General features: G+C 33.8%; 4 protein-coding genes across 9 annotated transcripts; 3 read left to right on the top strand and 1 right to left on the bottom strand.

Moving 5' to 3' along the window:
• Positions 1–512: 512 nt before the first annotated feature.
• Positions 513–2,638, top strand: LOC143358450 (RNA-binding motif protein, X-linked 2-like). 3 transcript variants are annotated; one of them, XM_076795618.1, is made up of 6 exons: positions 513–564; positions 1,354–1,425; positions 1,500–1,833; positions 1,912–2,064; positions 2,171–2,300; positions 2,380–2,638. In XM_076795618.1, exons 3-6 carry the CDS (start codon positions 1,820–1,822, stop codon positions 2,500–2,502), a joined length of 420 nt encoding a protein of 139 aa, XP_076651733.1. In that variant the 5' UTR covers positions 513–564; positions 1,354–1,425; positions 1,500–1,819; the 3' UTR covers positions 2,503–2,638. The 3 variants fall into 3 exon arrangements, with proteins under 3 accessions (XP_076651733.1, XP_076651732.1, XP_076651734.1); XM_076795617.1 differs by lacking the exon at positions 513–564 and having other exon boundaries at positions 571–1,425; XM_076795619.1 differs by lacking the exon at positions 513–564 and having other exon boundaries at positions 571–1,833; positions 2,387–2,638.
• A 1,487-nt stretch (positions 2,639–4,125) lies between these two features.
• Klhl10 (kelch-like protein 10) lies at positions 4,126–14,253 on the top strand. 2 transcript variants are annotated; one of them, XM_076794429.1, is made up of 9 exons: positions 4,126–4,537; positions 4,957–5,272; positions 5,388–5,840; positions 5,927–6,096; positions 6,418–6,587; positions 6,875–7,033; positions 7,477–7,681; positions 8,655–9,623; positions 10,109–10,463. In XM_076794429.1, the coding sequence occupies exons 1-8, from the start codon at positions 4,311–4,313 to the stop codon at positions 8,926–8,928; spliced, it is 1,974 nt and encodes a 657-aa protein (XP_076650544.1). In that variant the 5' UTR covers positions 4,126–4,310; the 3' UTR covers positions 8,929–9,623; positions 10,109–10,463. The 2 variants fall into 2 exon arrangements, with proteins under 2 accessions (XP_076650544.1, XP_076650543.1); XM_076794428.1 differs by lacking the exons at positions 4,126–4,537; positions 4,957–5,272; positions 5,388–5,840; ... (2 more) ...; positions 6,875–7,033; positions 7,477–7,681 and adding exons at positions 11,247–11,473; positions 11,583–11,642; positions 11,920–14,253 and having other exon boundaries at positions 8,925–9,623; positions 10,109–10,576.
• A 124-nt stretch (positions 14,254–14,377) lies between these two features.
• On the bottom strand, positions 14,378–15,921 carry LOC143357806 (uncharacterized). Its single transcript, XM_076794430.1, has 3 exons — positions 15,368–15,921; positions 15,107–15,279; positions 14,378–14,997 (listed from the first exon to the last, which is right to left on the bottom strand). The coding sequence occupies exons 1-3, from the start codon at positions 15,560–15,562 to the stop codon at positions 14,679–14,681; spliced, it is 687 nt and encodes a 228-aa protein (XP_076650545.1). The 5' UTR covers positions 15,563–15,921; the 3' UTR covers positions 14,378–14,678.
• A 184-nt stretch (positions 15,922–16,105) lies between these two features.
• Positions 16,106–19,581, top strand: Mh (DNA-dependent metalloprotease SPRTN). 3 transcript variants are annotated; one of them, XM_076794728.1, is made up of 5 exons: positions 16,106–16,173; positions 17,104–17,264; positions 17,403–17,511; positions 17,667–17,786; positions 17,858–19,581. In XM_076794728.1, the coding sequence occupies exons 2-5, from the start codon at positions 17,191–17,193 to the stop codon at positions 19,394–19,396; spliced, it is 1,842 nt and encodes a 613-aa protein (XP_076650843.1). In that variant the 5' UTR covers positions 16,106–16,173; positions 17,104–17,190; the 3' UTR covers positions 19,397–19,581. The 3 variants fall into 3 exon arrangements, with proteins under 3 accessions (XP_076650843.1, XP_076650842.1, XP_076650840.1); XM_076794727.1 differs by lacking the exon at positions 16,106–16,173 and adding an exon at positions 16,504–16,612; XM_076794725.1 differs by lacking the exon at positions 16,106–16,173 and adding an exon at positions 16,855–16,984.
• The last annotated feature ends 111 nt before the right edge of the window (positions 19,582–19,692 follow it).

Below are 19,692 nucleotides of genomic sequence, written 5' to 3'. Positions count from 1 at the left end.
AAATTATTCCTCAACGAATTTGCATGAATATTTGAGCTCGATTAATTGGTATGCCTCGAGAATCATTTTCCCCGGTAGTTATCATTTTCCCACGAAGGCAAAAAAAAGAGAATCGTATATTGATTTTGAGCTACGTGCAGAAAAGCAAAAGCAGAAACGATAAAGAAACATTGGCGTTACAACCGCGATGGAGAAGAGAGGAGGTCAGAGGAAGAGAAGGGGAAGGAAGTCACACGTGTAGTCAGGTTCCCCACTCCTGGCTAATTTCTTGGTTGAAAGGAGCGTCCTTCACCAATCCTCCCAACCCTTCTGGTCCTCCGACCTTTTTCGACCGTCACAATGTGTCCCCCCCCCCTTCCCCCAACAAAGATCACGATGACCTGCAACCAATCAGGGTCGTTTGCAACGTCTCCACGTGGCGCATAATCGGTGCACACACACACACGCGTATTCAGCGTGTGCAGAAACTGGTAAAGTTGCTAAGTCCATGCATTGTATAATCGTTTAAAACGAGAACGTTCAATTAGGTTTATTTTAGGATTCCTTTACTATATAGATACGCATGTAAGTCACATAGAAAATTGAAATAATTATTGACGTCAGGTCAAATATGCGTATAGATCTTTGTTAATTCGTTTTATGTAACCAGATCTTGCCAAAGGAAAATATTTCTATAGGAGATCGTGGATCTGTATCGATCTATATTACAAATTTTATAAATATAATGTGGAGGTTAATACAATATGAAATGCCAATTTAACTCTGACATATATGTATATTTAAATTTAGATTCTGAAAACTATTACATTCTCCAGTCCATGTTTTAATTCTAATTTTAATGAATCCAATTCCAGAGATAGTCTAAATAATATACATATATGTTACTGTACTAGAAAAATGTTCCTGAAGTTAAAAACTCTAAAATTGTAGAATGTTCTCTTATTGTTTAATAATACTGCTCAAACTTCAGCAAGGTCTATAAAAACAGGCTTATTCAAACATTTGTCACAGACGTGACAAAAGTTCTTTTTGTCACATTGCGATTCATTCTTAGACGTAGCTAACTGTTTATCTTTCTTTAAGATGTTTGAACACAGAATACTAAGTGTCCAGGTGGATACTGGTGCTATCATAAAATTGATTACATTATAATACATTACAGTATGTTTGTAGCCACTTAAAACATGTAGGAATGAATGCCGGGGATATGTAATCATGTTTCTAAAGAACTTCATATATTAGTACACAACAATGACAGCACAATGTTATATTTATAGAAGATACTTCTATAGAAGAATTACTGAAATTGATATAAAAGACAAGTTCTTCTATTTGAAATTTTTCTACATTTAGGAACACCACCATTATACTTACTTGAAGAGGAAATTTTGCTGTAGGAGGGAAAACAGTATAATTTTAAGATCTGTAAATATTTCAATCTTAAAAAATAAATAAAACTTAAAATTATTTAATTTCGAATTCCGTTTTCCCTCCTACAGACAGATTTCCTCAAATTTTGCCTGATATTTACTCTTAGTGCGACTGACCTGCCCTCTATGACGAAGCCAAGGGGTTTGGCTTCAATTTGGCATGGAATTTTGGCATTAAAATTTCACAGGGTGATCAAGGTACCCTATTTTATTCAAAATCTTACTTTACTGAAGCTAAAATCGCAGCGCATGCGCGAGAAAACCTTTAGTCTCTACAGTAAATAAACAGTATAATATTGTTAGTTTCACTCAAATAATATGTATGTATATAAACAGAGGATGTTAAAAATTGTTATACTTTGCATAAACTGATCATATCACATAATATAATGAATCCTTTAACGTAGGTATATTACTCTGATTACAAAATGTAAATACAATTATCTAATTTTTTCTAGAATTTGTTATAAAATGGTTTCAGAAATGTTAGAAATATTCAAAAACTAGGAGAACAAGAGTTACGGAGAGGCAGTAAATCATCTTGGCACGATCAATACAGAGATAGTGCATGGAGTTTTGTTGGTGGTTTACCATATGATTTAACAGAAGGTGATATTATAACCATCTTTTCGCAGTAAGATTTATTATTTGCTGAATTCAGTATCTATTTAAGATATAGGTATATTAATAATATAGATAATTGTAATCTAACAAACAGTAATTACATCAAATTCTCTTAGGTATGGAGAAGTAGTGAACATAAACTTAATTAGAGATAAAGACACAGGTAAACAAAAAGGATATGGACTTTTATGTTACGAGGATCAAAGAAGTACAGTTTTAGCTGTTGACAATTTTAATGGTACTAAAGTATGAGTATTCTCCATTGCACATAATATATATTACTTAAGTGACATAATGCAGCGGTAGCATTAATTATATATTTCAGATTTTAGGAAGGACAATACGAGTTGATCATGTTGCAAATTATAAAGCACCAAAAGATTCAAAAAATATTGACGAAGAAACCAAACAATTAAGAAAAGAAGGTTGTGCTCCAAAAAGTACTTAGCATTAAAGTTATACATTAGTACCTTTTATTATGTTCCTTACATTATAAAAACTCATTACATTGTAACATATTGTACCAATTACAAATAATCGAAAATTGTATAAAACATATACAGTATGTTGGTTTTAAATGTGTACACGTGATCTTTTCCATTCGAAAGATGATGTGGTTCTGTTCCACGCTGAAAAGTAGACATGGTTCTGTTCCATGCTAAAAAGTAGACATGGTTCTGTTCCATGCTAAAAAGGTGATGTCACAAAAGTGGAAACGCCGAAACCCCGGGCGTGAGCACTCACAAAAAAATGAGCGCAATTTTTCAATTGCCAATGATTTTGTTACAAAGAAAAGCAGACGTAACGCTAAATGCTTTATGTTTTATAAAAAACCATTTAAATCACAAAAATTTTTTCTTAATAGAAAAGGTAAATATTACGTTTAGTGGACCAAGCTCCAATGACCTTGACCTTGACATATAAGGAGGTCATTTTGAATAACTTTTCCTGATACATGTACCCATCGCTTGGTCTTAGTTCCCGAAATAATCGCAAAAAACTTTGTTGGTTTGTGGGGGAATTTTCCGGAACCAAAAAAAGAAAAGATTTCATTAGCGTTTATTAGTTTGCATCAGTTTACATTATAACCCATGTAAAATTTCTAACAAATATTGATAACATCCAAAAGTTTGAAAAATAAAGTACTATAATGTATAATAAGTTACAATAGTTTGAATACGTTTGTATACGTTTAGCAAAAAGTTTTCTTGGATTGAATATATTTTTGTACTTTTTTCAATGTTTCCACCATTAATTGTTTGTAAATGGAGGTATGGGTCAATGAAATAAACGCACCTTAATAGAGCCGGTAATTGTAATTTCATTAATTTTTATTTTATACTATAGTGAACCTTGCACAAAAGGCCCTCTTTTGTCAGAAGACAGTCCTAGACTGAACGGCGGACATGTAAGACCTATGTCACAGCCAGAAGCGACATTTACTCTTTTTTAAAATCACACAAAATAGTTTGTATCTTTCTGTCATCAACCACCTTTGTTCCACTCTCCGTCCTTTTTTTTTAAATCTCTGTTGTACAAACAGGTCTTCAAGTCCGTCCGTCCACGTGTCAGAATTTTGACACATTTTAAATTTCAACGGGTATAACTATTCTTATTTGCGAAACGTTTTACTTTGGCTGCGAAAACAACCTCACTTATTAGCCAGATCGAAATAATCGTATTTGAAGATACAAATCTTAAAAATCACCGCGTAAAAACGATTGGAACCATTGACAACCTATAAGAATTTATAACCTCCTGGACTACTTGAAAATTCATGTGCCTTCAAGTATGTATTTTTTCTTTTGCAGGTTCCATAACCAATCACACACGTTACCATCATCAAATGATGGTTACGATTATTTTCGCTGATCATAATTTCAACATTCCTTAAGCATTAAAAAAGTTTTTTCAGAGTTTGTCTAAATTTGACTTCTAAAAACCCTAAATACTCCCTTTCCTAAATACTCTGTAACCTACTGTTACAATGAATCTTTAATCGTCGAACATCGGATTATAACATCTGTTATAGTTATAGTTATATTACCCCGCAGTAATTGGGCCCCTTACCCTATTTCGAGTCATTTAATCCTGTAAGAGAAACTTTGTATCGCATAGTGTGTATCTGGTGTCCTATTTATATTTATAGAATTAGAGTATTTTCAAGTTTTGCTATCTTCATCTGACTGGAAGATTCGCACATTCGTCGTCGCGTTACCTTGAAGAGATTTGCGGCTAGATTACAGGAAATTTGATATGGATGTAGACTCAAACAATAATAACACTGAAATCGACATATCCGAAACGAACACACAGCGTTTGATAGCCGAGAGCGGTGGACGATGTATGAGTACGCAAGCGATGCAATCGCTCTATGACTTTCGACAGAATAATCTTCTTTGCGATGCAGTTCTAAGACTAGAAGATGGAGGCGTTTTCCCTATACACAGAGCGATTTTGTCAGCATGTAGCCCCTACTTCAGGTTTTCACACTTTGCATAATATCAACTCCGTGGTTCGTTTAATAATTTTACAACGGCTTAAGAAGAAAAATTTACCGATTCTGAACTATTCAATTTTTGTTTTCTAATGATACAGTAAAGTCTAGATCTAAGCCGGATCGTCGGGTCCATGCTCCGACATAGGTCGTGTAGAGCTACTATTTTTTACCACGCAAATTCCACAAATATGTTGGTAAAAGTCCCATAAAAAAATAATGGAAAATAAAGAGGTATTGTCATTGGATTAGTAGTGGTTCACACCGATACACCCGACCCGGTATCGAATTACGCGACATGTTTATACTACTCGGCGACTGAGGTAGTCCGAGCTTCGCGGCTTAGATCGACTTTTAGATCTAAACTTTCCGAAATCTCATCACTAGAAGACTTTATCTTTATAGGACTTTATTCACAACTACCTTACATTTCCGTGAAAAGACTGATGTTCTCCTGCCTGGTGTAACCAGTAACATGATGAATCTTCTTTTGGAATATGCGTATCTACGATCGATCAACGTGAATAAGGAGAATGTATGTCAGTTATTGGTCACTGCCGATTATTTGAACATTCTGGGCGTTCTCGATCTCTGCAGCGAGTTCCTTAAACAGAATCTAGCCCCGGAGAACTGTATCTCCGTGATGAGATTCGCTCGGGAACATTTCTGTAAAGGATTGGAGAACAGCGCGTACCGTTATGTTATGAGACACTTTGTACAGGTGATTGGCATTTCTCCGTTTTTTTTTTCGTGTTATATGCCATCTGGCCCAGTATTTAAGTTTTCATTGCACGAGATGAAGCAAACGCATAGAATGACAGTTTTTTTCAACTCAGGTAGCTCAGCGAAGTGAGGAAATCCTCAATTTACCAATCGAAGAATTAACAACGTTGATAGGCGCTGACGAGTTGAATGTGAAAAACGAAGACACTGTATGGGAGCTGGTATTGAAGTGGATCGATCACGATCCACAATCTCGAAAGGGTTACATCGCAGATCTGATGAAGAATATTCGCCTTGGTTTATTGGATACCCAATTCTTTCATGAGAACGTGAAAGATCACCCTTACGTTACCGGAAATGTCGCTTGTCGGCCCATCATCATCGAGACATTAAAATTTATATACGAACTTGAGATCATTACGCAGAAAGATAGGGAAGTGCCTACACCGAAAATCGCGAGGCCACGGGTGCCTCACGAGATATTATTTGCCATAGGTGGATGGAGCGGCAGGACGGCTACAAATTTTATAGAGACATATGACACCAGGGCCGATCGATGGGTCAAGGTGCACATATGTAGAGAATTCACTGTATTTCTACTTGTTAGTTGCAAGAAATCCATAATTTATTGTTTCCATGAATATTTCGAAAGGTGGAAGAGGTAGATCCAAGCGGGCCACGATCGTACCATGGAACAGCAGCAGTTGGTTTCAATATTTATGTGGTCGGTGGCTTCGACGGGACCAATTATTTTAATAGTTGTCGTTGTTTCAACGCTGTCACTAAAGTGTGGAGAGAAGTCGCTCCGATGAACGCCAGAAGGTTTACTATGTGTACACTGCCGTTCATAAGTATTCGGACCCTTGGAATTTGTTATCGTATAAACGACCAATTTTTTCAATACTTTTCCTTGAATTTCTGTCCAATTTATTTCTAACTGTCTCCACAGCTATTTTTTCTGCGATCAGAGGAAACACTAAAACAAGAGATAAAGTAATTTGAAACTGGAATTTTCGAAATTACCTTCATATATCTGTAAATACGTATAAGCGTCCGGATACTTTTCAAGGGTAGTACGTACATACCAGAGCTTATAACAGCAAGTCAGCCATTATACTAATAGGGAAGCTACCCTACTTTTAGATGTTACGTTGGCGTTGCTGTTCACAATGATCTCATTTATGCGATGGGAGGATATGACGGGTATTATCGTCAAAATACTGCAGAAAGATACAATTATAAGACTAATCAATGGTCTTTAATAGCACCCATGAAGTGCCATAGATCAGATGCGAGTGCAACTACATTAAACGGTATGTCCCGGTTTCCTTGTCCACTTCCCTTTCTGTCAATTCTAATCAGATTGAAGCATCGTCTTTTAAAAAACACTGAACTAATTTATGTCGACGCATATGTTTCAATTAGAAATAAAAAAATTCTTAAATTCTTGACACTCTAAAACTCTAAATCAGGCCTGGGCAACAGCTTGCTCAGGATCTGCCGACGTGCATCTGATCGATCTGATCAACATTTCTCTCCTGTGACTACAACTCCGTTCACATTACTATAATACACTTGTCATTCTTGTGTTGTCGTGTAGATAAAATTTACATTACGGGTGGCTTTAACGGTAACGAATGTCTAAATTCTGCCGAAATGTACGACCCAGAATGCAATCAATGGACCCTCATAGCTACAATGAGATCGCGCAGGAGCGGAGTTTCATGTATTGCTTATCATAACTGCGTATACGCGATCGGTAACAGTTTAAATTTATCTAATAAACCAGGGAGTTCTAACTTGTTCTCCTCCGAGAACCGCAAGGTCCCCACCATTAGTCAAACCTCTTCCCATTACTATGTACAGCCGCTACTATGTCTGAGTTAGGGTCGCGGCAGTAGGAGCACGGGACCAGGGACCAAGTTGTACGCCAGGGATGAACATTTTTGTCTCAATCGAGACAAAAAGGGGGGTTGGTGGGAGAAGCAGGCGTTTGAGGAGCCCCTACCGTGCCCATCGCTGCTCATCGCACTGTGTACTACATAACGATGAAGTTTAAGAGTGGGAGAGGTACCTAAGTGAGGAACGAGCCGCGTGTGGCTCGCGAATCACACGTTAGAACTCTCTGTGTTAAACGAATGACCAAGTGATCAATATTTACCAACTAAATTTCACATATACTTTAACGGGTATTTCCCGCAGGAGGTTTTAACGGAATATCTAGAATGTCCAGTGGAGAGAAATATAATCCCGCTACGAAGACATGGAGCCCGATTCCGGATATGTATCACGCGCGCAGTAATTTTGGAATCGAAGTGATCGACGACATGATTTTCTCAATAGGAGGATACAACAGTGTTACCACCATCTATCACGTCGAATGTTACGATGAAAAGACGAATGCATGGTAAAATTTCGTTCGCTAGAGCCAGCCAGTTTAACTTATGTATTATGGTGCGTGCACTATCGGTATTTTTACCCAGGCTTTCAACTTTGCGTCCATTGATACGAATATGAATCTGATAACTATTAGGATCGCTTTTCATGCTCGTTATATTTATCTCTTTCTGTCTTCAGGTTCCATCATTTAATCGCCTTGTGCCTGGGCTTCTTCTCGTTTTTTGTAGATAGGCTTTCTCTGCGTTCATCCGTCGTTTCCAGCTTCTCTTTTCTGGGCATGTTCCCCATGGTACACGCGTACAGGTTGTTCGACTCAATGTACCTCGCCGATCGAATTGTATGCGCCAAATCTTCATTAGGAATTCCCAAAATATCAGCGTGTCGACGATTTTTTCATCCGAAAAGTTCAGCTTCAGTTGTCAGATCCGGTACATCTTCTGGAAGCAGTAATCTTCTAATGCAGGCCCAGACAACTTCTTCTCCGCTGTCGCTTGACGACTCCCACTACCAGTGTACCGGTTCCCCTACTATCAAATATTTCACATTGTCCTGTTATCGTACTTTGCCTCGCATGACCAAATGATTGCGAATACATGCGTGTACATCTATACTTCACAGGAGTTTGGTGGGGAGCCAATGTCAATGTCAATGTCGCCAGATGAGCGGAGGGCACAGAAATCGAAGGGAAAAAGTTACCCTCTCTCTGCCAGTACCGGGTTAGTCACGTGACATTGTGACATACGCACGACAGAGACGGAACGCGTCACGTGACCGAGCCGCGAAGGAAGCGTGGGGAATAGCGCGGTAGAAGGGGTAATTAGAGTGGGGGAACAAGTCTTGATCTGGCGATTCTGCCGCAAGTTTGATGCGAAAAGGAACACCCAGTGGATATCTCCAATGAAAATTTGTGTTACATTAGATTTGTGTTGACTAGTTGCAGTAACCAGTCCATCGTTCAATTATATGTATATTTTCTGCAGGTACGAAGCAACGGACATGAACATATATCGTTCTGCAGTTTCAGCCTGCGTAATTGTCGGACTACCAAACGTAAATGATTACATTCACAAGCACCGTGAACGCCTAATGGAAGAAAAGCGACAGAAATTGCTGGCGTTAGAAGTGCCCCGCGGTCAGCAGCAACATCAACAGGATCAGGCGCAACAAAATCGTGAGAATTTATTAGCCGACGAAATTATACCAGCACCGCCACCTATGCCACGAAATAATAACTCAAACAACGAAAATCAATAAAATTAATTAAAAACTGGAGAAATAATTATGAAGAAATAATGTTAACAGTGGAAAGCTTCGCAATTCGGCGGCAACTAAAACCAAAAAGAAAAAAAAAAGAACAACGAAGGCTCAGAGCAACTGATCAATCCAAGCACAATGAAGTCTTCGAAAAGTTGGAACACCTAGTCTGTCATCTAATTTTCAATTTACGGAAAATACCTGCTGAGAAAATGTTTTATTGAGTAATCGAGAGGAAACCAATTTTCGAGGAAGGAAAGTGATGTTTAAATAACTACAAGTATTTGCACAGTTTCAATGCAACTATGGTTGCCGCACGATTCAAGACCAGCATTTGTAAATTATAAAAACAGGGAAGCGTGACGACAACGACAGGTCCTCGAATAACTGAAAACATTTCTTCATACCGGTCAAACGTAATAGAAATAATACTTTGCAATATACATATAGCGTACGACCGAACACATACATAGCAACCCGTCCTTTAGAAAATAATTTCAGATTTATAATTTACTCAAATTTGTTAAACGGACCATGTTTTTCTTTTTTTGTATGAGACATGTTTATATTGGCAGTTTATGTGACACAATTTTGTACGATCTTTATTGGATTTATGGCTTTACATATATAAACGAATTTTGAACACTGCTTACAATAAAAGGAAAAAAAAACGAAATTACATTTTTTTTCAAGACGTAGGAGATAGTGATGGGCACCATCGACTAAATACTATCGACTAAATCGATAGTAGCCAACTACTATTTTCAGTCGACTGATTTTTTAAACTATCGACTGAATTTAGTAGTGGTTGGGTTACTATTTTCAGTCGACTGTTTTACACGTCACCATCTTGTAATTTCAAATGTCAGTGTCACACGATGAAACGAAAAGGTTAGGAATACATGATTATGACAGGACGTGCAAATATGCAAGTAATGAAATATGTAATAGATATTTCAATACTTTAATTCATATTAGATGTTAAAATCTTATTGCTATTTATGCGATATAAACTATATATGTGATATACGTAGGCATAGACTATAGCCCGCAATCTAGACGTAACCACTAAAACGAAATTTCAGTCGACTAAAAACTATCGACTAAATATTCGATAGTATGTAGTAACTAAATAGTAATTAGTCGATAGTTGTATTTAGTCGATAATGCCCATCACTAGTAGGAGATGACGTTCGAAGATATGGCAAGATATTCTTCGTGTCGGGATAGTCGAATGACAGAGTTCAAAGATCGTGAGCTGAGTGTCGTTTCTTGTTATACCTTTTCTTTGCCTCTATGTGTCGATATTTGCGTACGCATGTGCACTGTGCACTGGAAATTAGTTACAATTGTTACCACACCAGTAAACGCCAGAGCTTCGCAACTGTCAGAATCATCTGCTCCATCATCTTCGATTTCGCATCTCTTGGCATACAGACGCTATCACTCACCCTCCAGTTACACCAGCCATTTCCATTTTTTTATAAGTGTTACAGTTTAATATTTAGTTTGTTTTATATCACTGGTATTATTTAACATTTTCATTTATCATGCCAAAGAAAGGTGGATTCATTTGTGCTTACCGCCCTTGTCCAAATAGTACCGGCCATGGAGTATCTCATTTTTGTTTTCCAATGGATCCGATTAGGTAGGTTCACACAATATTTTTAAACATACAATGTTATTCTGTATGATAATTGCAGATACTTCCCCATTTAACTCACGTTGAATAAGGAGTAAAGGGAATAAAACAGAACCTGTTTATTTTTTTTTTTTCGATAGTATTACACTTGCTAAAGAATTCAAATTATCAGGAAGAATTATTTTTTGATCATTGACACCTGAATAGACTGAGTGTAATTGTTTTCGATTGGTAAACCGATGTATTAAAAATTTGCTTTTATAAATATTTTGTACCGTTCCTTAATTTTATCGTCTGTTTTTGGAATACATTTACTTCTTCTGTTGGTGTACATTTATATGAAACATGATGCTTTTAATTCATATTTTTCTTATAAACATGAGAAGATTATTTAAATCAAAATAAACATTCATATTTACCTACATTTACCCCTTTATAGAAACCTAGTATTTCTATTAAAATGTGGAATATACATATTTTACTATAGACTAATAGAGAATTGACATGATTTTTTTTAAATATAATTGATGTGCATACTATATAAAATTCTATTCTATTCTAGTTTAAGGCACTGTATGTGCCTTTTTATCATGCCTATTAGCATTATATTCAGTTAAGTTATTAAATACAGATTACTATAAAATTAAAAATTTAAGTTTGTACATTATTTTTTTAGAGCTAAAGAGTGGATAATAGCTTGCGACAGAAGAGATTTGGAGAAATATTCTACAGAGCATGTGTCAAAGCACTATAGGTTGTGTGAACAGCATTTCGAAGATAAGTATTTAATGAGGGGCAAAATAAGGAAAAACTTAACAAGTAACGCAGTACCAACAATTTTTTTATGCGAAGAACAAACAGAGGTCCACAAAGGAACAATTGGACAAGAATTAATCATTTCAAGTAAGTTGTTATACTTTATAATTTCATAATATTTTCTTTTTTGTGTAATTATTATTGTCAATTAAGAGTTTGCATTAGAATTTTGTTGATTTATGTTAATTTGTTTTAGGGACACCACAGATGCCTAGTGTCCCCAGTACTTATACCAGGAGTATTTTCAACATGCCAGGTAATTGTGCTATGTAAATTTTAATAATATCCAATCTTTTCTTCAACAATTAAATAGCTAATTTCAAATATTTAACATTGTAACAATAAATATTGCAATATTCATTCTTTTAATACATTTTTTATGTGTATAAAAATCAGAAAATGATTTTTCTTTTTTTTGAAAACTTCAGCATTCAAAAACTTATTTATATTTATTAGAAGAAATGTAACTTTTTCATAAATGGAATTTCTTTATACATGATTGAACAATTACAAACATAAATTCTTAATTATAGTTCCTATTGCGAAGACTGAAAGTCTTAACAATGTTACTTCAACATCGACGCAAACATCATGCCGTTTGACTGGAATCACTTTGAGGAAGCGAAAATTGGAAGACTTTTTTCGTATGTGTGATAAATATTTAAGTAAACCACTTTCGAACATTGTTAAAGTTCAAGCAATGTTAAAAGACAAGCAAGCCACTGGAAGAAGGTATTCCACAGAGTATAAACAATTTGCTATGGCCTTGTATTTTTTAAGTCCGCGAGCATATTCTTTTATGAATAAATTATTGTATCTTCCATCCAAGCGAACATTAGAATTAATGGCATCAAAACTAGTCTTAAAACCTGGACTGGAAAATACGTCTCTTTTTAAGGCTTTAGAAGCTAAAGCTAAATTTATGTCTGACTTAGATAAGCATTGTGTCTTATGTATAGATGAAATGCCATTAAAAGCAAATTTATTTTATTGCACTAAACGTGATGAAGTTATTGGTTTCCATTGCACAAACATCAAAAGGACACTCTTAGCTCATAATGTTAATGTTTTCATGATAAGAGGTATAAATTCTGATTGGAAGCAGCCAATTACTTATTTTTTTGTACATTCTCAACTTTCAGCTGTGGAATTGCGAAGTAACGTACATAAATGTATAACTCTGTTACATCGGGCAGGATTATATGTACATGCTCTCATTACTAACATGGGTACTAACTTCACACAATTAGCAAACCTTTTAGGAATAACGTCTGAGAATCAGAAGTTTACAGTAGATAGTAGAAACATTTTTTACATATTTGATACTTGCGACTTAATTAAAGCTACAAGAAATAATTTATTAGAAAATGTTTTATCTTATAATGAGAAAAAAACGTCATGGTCATTTATTGGAGAATTCTATCAACAGGATAAAAAACAGTTTTATAGATGTGCACCAAAACTTACAGATGCTCACATTAACCCTTCTAGTTTTGATAAAATAAAATTAAAGTTAGCAACTCAAGTTTTAAGTCATACTGTAGCAACTGGTATGAATACATACATGAGTTTAGATGCACTTTCAGGAGATGCTTCTTTTACTATAGAAGTTATATATAAATTCAATAAACTGTTTGATGTTTTAAATTCCAAAAAAAAGAACAATAGTTGTACATTTAAAAACGTTTTTGAGGGTCTCGATTATCAACTAGAGTTTTTAAATGAAATGCTCACTTTCCTTTCAGACTTACGTATCTTAGTCCCTGGAAGTCACGATTTAACTTTATTTTCGAAATTTAGAAGTTGCTGGATCATTACTATTAAAGCAATTTGTCAGCTTTGGACAGTGTTAAAAGCAGCAAATTTTAAATCGCTTAAAACTAGATACATTAATCAAGACTGTCTCAAAGACTTTTTTGAATCTATTCAAGAGAGGTGTAGCTGCATAAACCCTACACCTATTCAATTTGCAAAAACTTTTAAAATATTATTTTGTCAAAGTTATTTGTGTACAGATGGGATAGACTTTAAAGATGACTTCAACGGAATTTTTACTACTATCAGTACCTGTTCTAATGTTATGGCTTTTCATGTACCGGAATTGTCGGAAAATATAGCAGCAATAGACTTACCAGATAAAGATTATAGGTATCTAAATTTCAGCGAGCAGAATGCTTTCAGTTACATTTGTGGATATTTGTTGAAAAAAGCTTTAAACATTCACAAATGCGACATTTGTATTCAATTTTTAAAAGAATGCGATGAACTAGATATCAATAATTTGTTAATTTATTTTAAAACGCATGACAGTAATGAGAGCGTTTATAAAGACTTAAGAGTTCCTAGCAAACAATTTGTACATTTTTTGTATACCTTAGAACAGATTTTCATGAAAATTTATGAAGAAGTTATTATTGAGCAAGGCATTTCCCATAATTATTTACAAAAAATGATACAGATTCCGTTATATCATCCTTGTTCAAATTTTTCACAGTTGTATTTAGTTAAATTATTTATTAGACTAAGGATATTTTATTCTTTGAAATATGTGAATAAAGATTCTAGAATAAATAAAAGTAACTACAAGAAATACCGAAAGATTAAAATAATATCATATATATAACGATGGGGAGACAAATTTTTAATACTTCTTACTATTGCAATATGTGCTCATAATTTATAATATACGTATATGCTTATTATTTAATGTAATATATGTTTGTAATATACAAAATGTATTATTGTATACGTTTGGAACATAGTATGTACATATAGAATGTAATATAATATGTTGTATGTATTTCTGGATTGTGACTTCCAGATGTAAGTGGTGTTTTTTTTTTTAGAAATAAAATAAAAAAACATGCGATTTACTCCCGCAAATCACAATTACCAGCAACATATAGTTGTATATAATTCATCTAAAAATAGACAATACTGTAATATATGTAATAAAACATCATTTATTTACTATTTTCATATAACACGATGAAAGGATTCGTTCTTAAATAAAATTCTGTTGACAAAATTGTGTATGTTTCTTAAAATTATCTATAATTCAGCATTCAATATTTAGCCGGCATACAAAATATAGCATTATGAAACTTGAAACTTGAAACTTGAAACTTGAAAATCACACAATGGCAAAAAGCCACAACCATTTTAATATACATTTTTCATACTTTAATGATTAGATGTGTAAAAGATTAATTCTTTATGTACATATATTTATACAGGCACATAGAATACATAATTATAAAAATATACTTTTCACAATTTGGAATTTGAAAATTCACTTCTTCGAGGAATTGTAGAAACGTTTAGAGTAAATTGATTCTTTTGGATGTTCTCCAGTCGGCGTGTTTATTATTCTTGTAGGTAAATAATGTTTGCAAGACAGAGAAATGTCTTTTAAAACTGATGTTGAATTTTTAGGTATTGGTGTTGTAAATAAATTTGATGTATCACTTATATTAGATACTGAAGTTTTCTGTTCCTTTTGTTTTGCTTTGCATTTCCAACTAAGATTTGGTGTAAATTCAACTTCTAAAGTTTCTGCTGCTTTTTCGAAAGTCTCTTGCTCATATGTATCGGTACTAGTTGAACTTTGTCTATAAAATCGTCAATATTATGTGTAATTATTTGCATAGCAATTACTATGCCTCGTGTTTTCATAATTATATTTTTATTACATACGCAATTAATAATATTAATACTTACTGGTCTGATGGATTGTCCTTGTCATATCGGTAACCATATTTCTCTAAAATAAGTTCTATATTGTCACACTGTTCTTTCAGTAACTCGTATTCCTTCCTGGTTTCTTGAAGAATATGTTCTGTAGATCCATCTACATACTTATCTACTTCCAGTGTTGTTGTCTCTACTCCTTCCTAATATAATAATATTATATAATGAATAACAATATAATAATGAAAATTTTATTATTATTTCAAATAATTGATTACAATTGTTTCATACTTGTGTACTTTGTATACTGTTCCATAATGCTTCAATATGAACATTTGTTTCTTCACTAGTATCTTCTCTAGAAGATAGCTTTGTAAAGTGTCCGATAAATATGTCAGGCTTATCCCATATACTACTTAAATGTTCGATGCCTGTATCAAGATGGTGAGCTTGAAGCGCGAGCTTCTTAAAATTATTTAACTCCATTACAAACTGTTACTTTTTCGTTGAATTTGATTTCTCGTTCAGCCCTTTAAACGGTTTTCAAATAGCAGGTTAGCCAATACAACGATTCGAAATAAGTGGCTTGGAAGTCATACGTTTCTGATTGGCTATTAGGCACATATAATTTCGTTATTGATCGAAGTTAACAATGTCAACGAATTAAATTATGAACAAACAGGATTTCCTTCTCCAATTGTAAATACCAAAATATTTGGCAGACCAAAAAAAGAAAAGAAATAAGGTAAAAGGTTAGACATAAGAGAAAGATTTATACTAATTTTATAACGTAATCGTTCTTTATTTATGGCAATAATTACTTTTTATTACAAATTATTTATTAATACATTCCAAAAATATAATTCGCGGGTTGCATTTCTAGGGTTTGTGTGCCGAAACTGGCCGCGGGTAGTGATGGACACTATCGACTAAAAACTATCGACTAAGTCGATAGTAGCCAACTACTATTTGCAGTCGACTGATTTTTTAAACTATCGACTGAATTAGTAGTGGTTGGGTTACTATTTTCAGTCGACTGTTTTACACGTCGCCATCTTGAAATTTCAAATGTCAGTGTCACACGATGAAACGAAAAGGTTAGAAATACATGATTATGACAGGACGTGCAAATATGCAAGTAATGAAATATGTAATAGATATTTCAATATTTTAATTCATATTAGATGTTAAAATCTTATTGCTATTTATGCGATATAAACTATATATGTGATATACGTAGGCATAGACTATAGCCCGCAATCTAGACGTAACCACTAAAACGAAATTTCAGTCGACTAAAAACTATCGACTAAATATTCGATAGTATGTAGTAACTAAATAGTAATTAGTCGATAGTTGAATTTAGTCGATAGTGCCCATCACTACCCGCGGGCGGCACTTTATGTTACGGTCACGTGACCGGGCCATGGCGGAAGCGTGGGGGAATAGCGTAGTAGAAGGGGAAGGTAGAGTGAGGAGACGAATCCTAACCAACACTAACCCTAATAGAACACAATAGTCACAATATATACTCCAGTAAGCTCTAATATGTAATTGTGGTATCAATGAATTTGATTTTGCAAACTGTATTTAGGTCATAAACGTTAATTTATTTTTCTAGTATTAATTTGTTATATGTTGATAACTGCGGGTGTGTATATAATTAAAAAACTGGCACCTTGAAACAATAACGTTTGAAATTTATATCAGTTTATATATATGGTGAAATTACAATCTGGAAATCATTCTCGCCAAGTATTAAGATCTACTCGACGGATAGATTTTATCAATCTACATTAGTAAATAATGATAAAATCCCAAGAATCTCACGATTTCGATCTAGCCCGTGAATTGTATCGTCAGGAGAATTGTTTCGGATTAACAGAAAATGCACTCGTACCAAGAAATGTAAATGCTCTTTAAATAAATATGTACTTTGATATGTTGCAACAATTCAATGCTATCATAATATTGTAAATACTCGATAATATATACTTATTTTCAATTATAAAATGAACTGTTTTCAGGAAGATGATAAGAATTATAAACCACGAACATTGATTGATCAAACTTTAGAATTAATTGATCCAACTCCTAATATTTACACATTGTTTATGCAATTCAATGAGCACTTCTTCTGGAATGTCTTATTGCCTGTAGAAGTTAAATGGAGTAATACAATGAAAAGGTCGGTAACATTTGTAAGCTGATATTTCTTTACTTAATCTTTAATGTAAACATGGTTTAATTTTAATTTGTAAATAATTCTAATAATTTTATTCATTTGTATGTTTAACTAATTTTATTATTTATTTGTGAACTATAGTTCTGCTGGAGTATGTACGTTTCATCCAAGCAGTAGACAATGTGTAATTTCACTCAGTGCACCATTGTTAAAATTAAGACCAAGAAAAGATCTTGTGGAAACTCTTTTGGTAAACTTTTATTACTATAATACACGTAACTTTTTGTTAATATGATTATTACTCACATTATTTACTAGAAGTAAATAAACATCTTAGTAGTTGTTTAAAAGTGTTCTTAATTTTATATTTACATGTTTTGACAATGTTTATTATTTATATTGTAGCATGAAATGATTCATGGGTATTTATTTCTTACAAACAATAATCGTGATAGAGGTGGACATGGGCCAGAGTTTTGTAAGCATATGAATAGAATTAATAATGCGGCCGGAACAAAAATAACCGTACGTATTCATTACAAATAAACAACTAACTAAATATTTTGAGAGTTAACATACAAAAAATTTTCTTACAGATATATCATAGTTTCCACAATGAAGTTAAACTCTATCAACAACATTGGTGGAGATGCAATGGTCCTTGTCAGGAAAAGGCCCCATATTTTGGAATGGTACGTAGGGCCGTGAATCGAGCACCAGGTCCAACTGATTTTTGGTGGAAGAGACACCAACAGACTTGCAGTGGCCAGTTCATTAAAACAAAAGAGCCAGAAAACTTTAAAGCAAGAGGATCCAAAAATAAAGACACACTAAAATCGATTCCAAAAAGTAATAGTTCACCAAACAATATGCTTAACTGGCTTATAAGTCCTACTTTCAGTAGTACTACATCACCAGTTACATCTAGTCAAAAAAATGTCAAACCAACCTCAAATACTAAGAATTCTCCAAATGGATTGAAAAAACTTGGAAATAGCGCAAATAATGTTCATGCTTGGGGTGTAAAAGGCCCATCTGGTAAAAATGAATTACAGGGGTCAATTGTACCATCAAAATTTTCAGCAATTCCTAAGACAAATAAAATACATTCAAATACTCAAAATTCAGTAGGCGGATTAAAGAAACTTGGAAATAATACAAACAATGTTCATGGGTGGGGTATAGGGGGACCAAATAGTTCAAATAGTTCACCAAAAACAACTTTAGTTTCTAGTACACCTAAATTTTCTTCTTCTGGGACTATTGGTGGTTCTAATACAGGAAGAAGTAATTTGTTAGACAAATTTAGTAACAGTAACAAATATCCTAAATCACGTGCGAATGTGAACACTAAAACACCGGATAAAACAATCAATACATTTGTCAATGGAAAGCCAGAAAAATCGGTTAATAATCCTTTATTTAAAGAAATAAAGCTTGTAGAGTGTCCAGTGTGTAGTAACTTTATATCGAACGGTGAAATAAATAAACATGTAGAATTGTGTTTAATAACAACAGACAAACAACCAACTTGTAAAGCTAGTAACACTGAAATGCAAACGAAAGAAGGGAACTCTTCGTTATCACAGAAAAGGAAAATTGATATGGATACGCCTTCGAATAAACAACCTAAGCTAGACAAGTCAAGAATAACAAATTGTCCTGTGTGTAATCAAAGTTTTGCCCTAAATGACATCAATGAACATCTTGATAAATGTCTTTCAGAAACAAATGTAAATGATAAAAATGCAACTAAAAGTGATAATGTTATTTGTATAAATAGCTCGTCTGACGATGATTTATCTGCCTCGCTTATTGAGGAATCGGACACTTACTCTGTTCCAAAATCTCAGATAAACAACAAGGTAACCGAAACTAATGCTTTCAAATGTTTAGTTTGTAATGTATTTATTCCTCCGGAGACGTCTTTAAACGATCACTTAGAAGATTGTATTGGAAACTTATTTAATGACGATTCAACAGTATTAACAGATTGTGATAATAAGGAAACGTTGGACACAGTTCCGGAAATATCATTTGACCAAACTGATAAATACCCCTGTCCTGTTTGCATGGAATTAATATTAGAGTCTTCTATGAATCAACATTTGGATGTATGTCTCACAAAGACGTAATTGTAATAACATCTTTATTTTACATTTTGTTCAATAAATTATGTTAATTTTGAATACTCACTTTCCCACAGAGCCCCGTCATGGATTACGGTTAAATATTATAATATAATGATATTTCTGTATTGTGATTGCGTATTACCATATTCTTTTTATATATTTATTAAATAAACTATTTTATTTAGATATTTAATGTAGTTTTATTTTTAGTTTTGTATGAAACATTAGTATCAAACTATAAAATCCCATATACAGATAGATATATTCTATTTATTAGGAATAAATGCTACTTTTTAAAT

Source organism: Halictus rubicundus, chromosome 10 (genome assembly GCF_050948215.1).
Source record: "Halictus rubicundus isolate RS-2024b chromosome 10, iyHalRubi1_principal, whole genome shotgun sequence".
Classification (NCBI taxonomy): Eukaryota; Metazoa; Arthropoda; class Insecta; order Hymenoptera; family Halictidae; genus Halictus; species Halictus rubicundus.
Note: the sequence above shows the minus strand (reverse complement) of the source record. Positions and strands in the feature narration are given on the sequence as shown.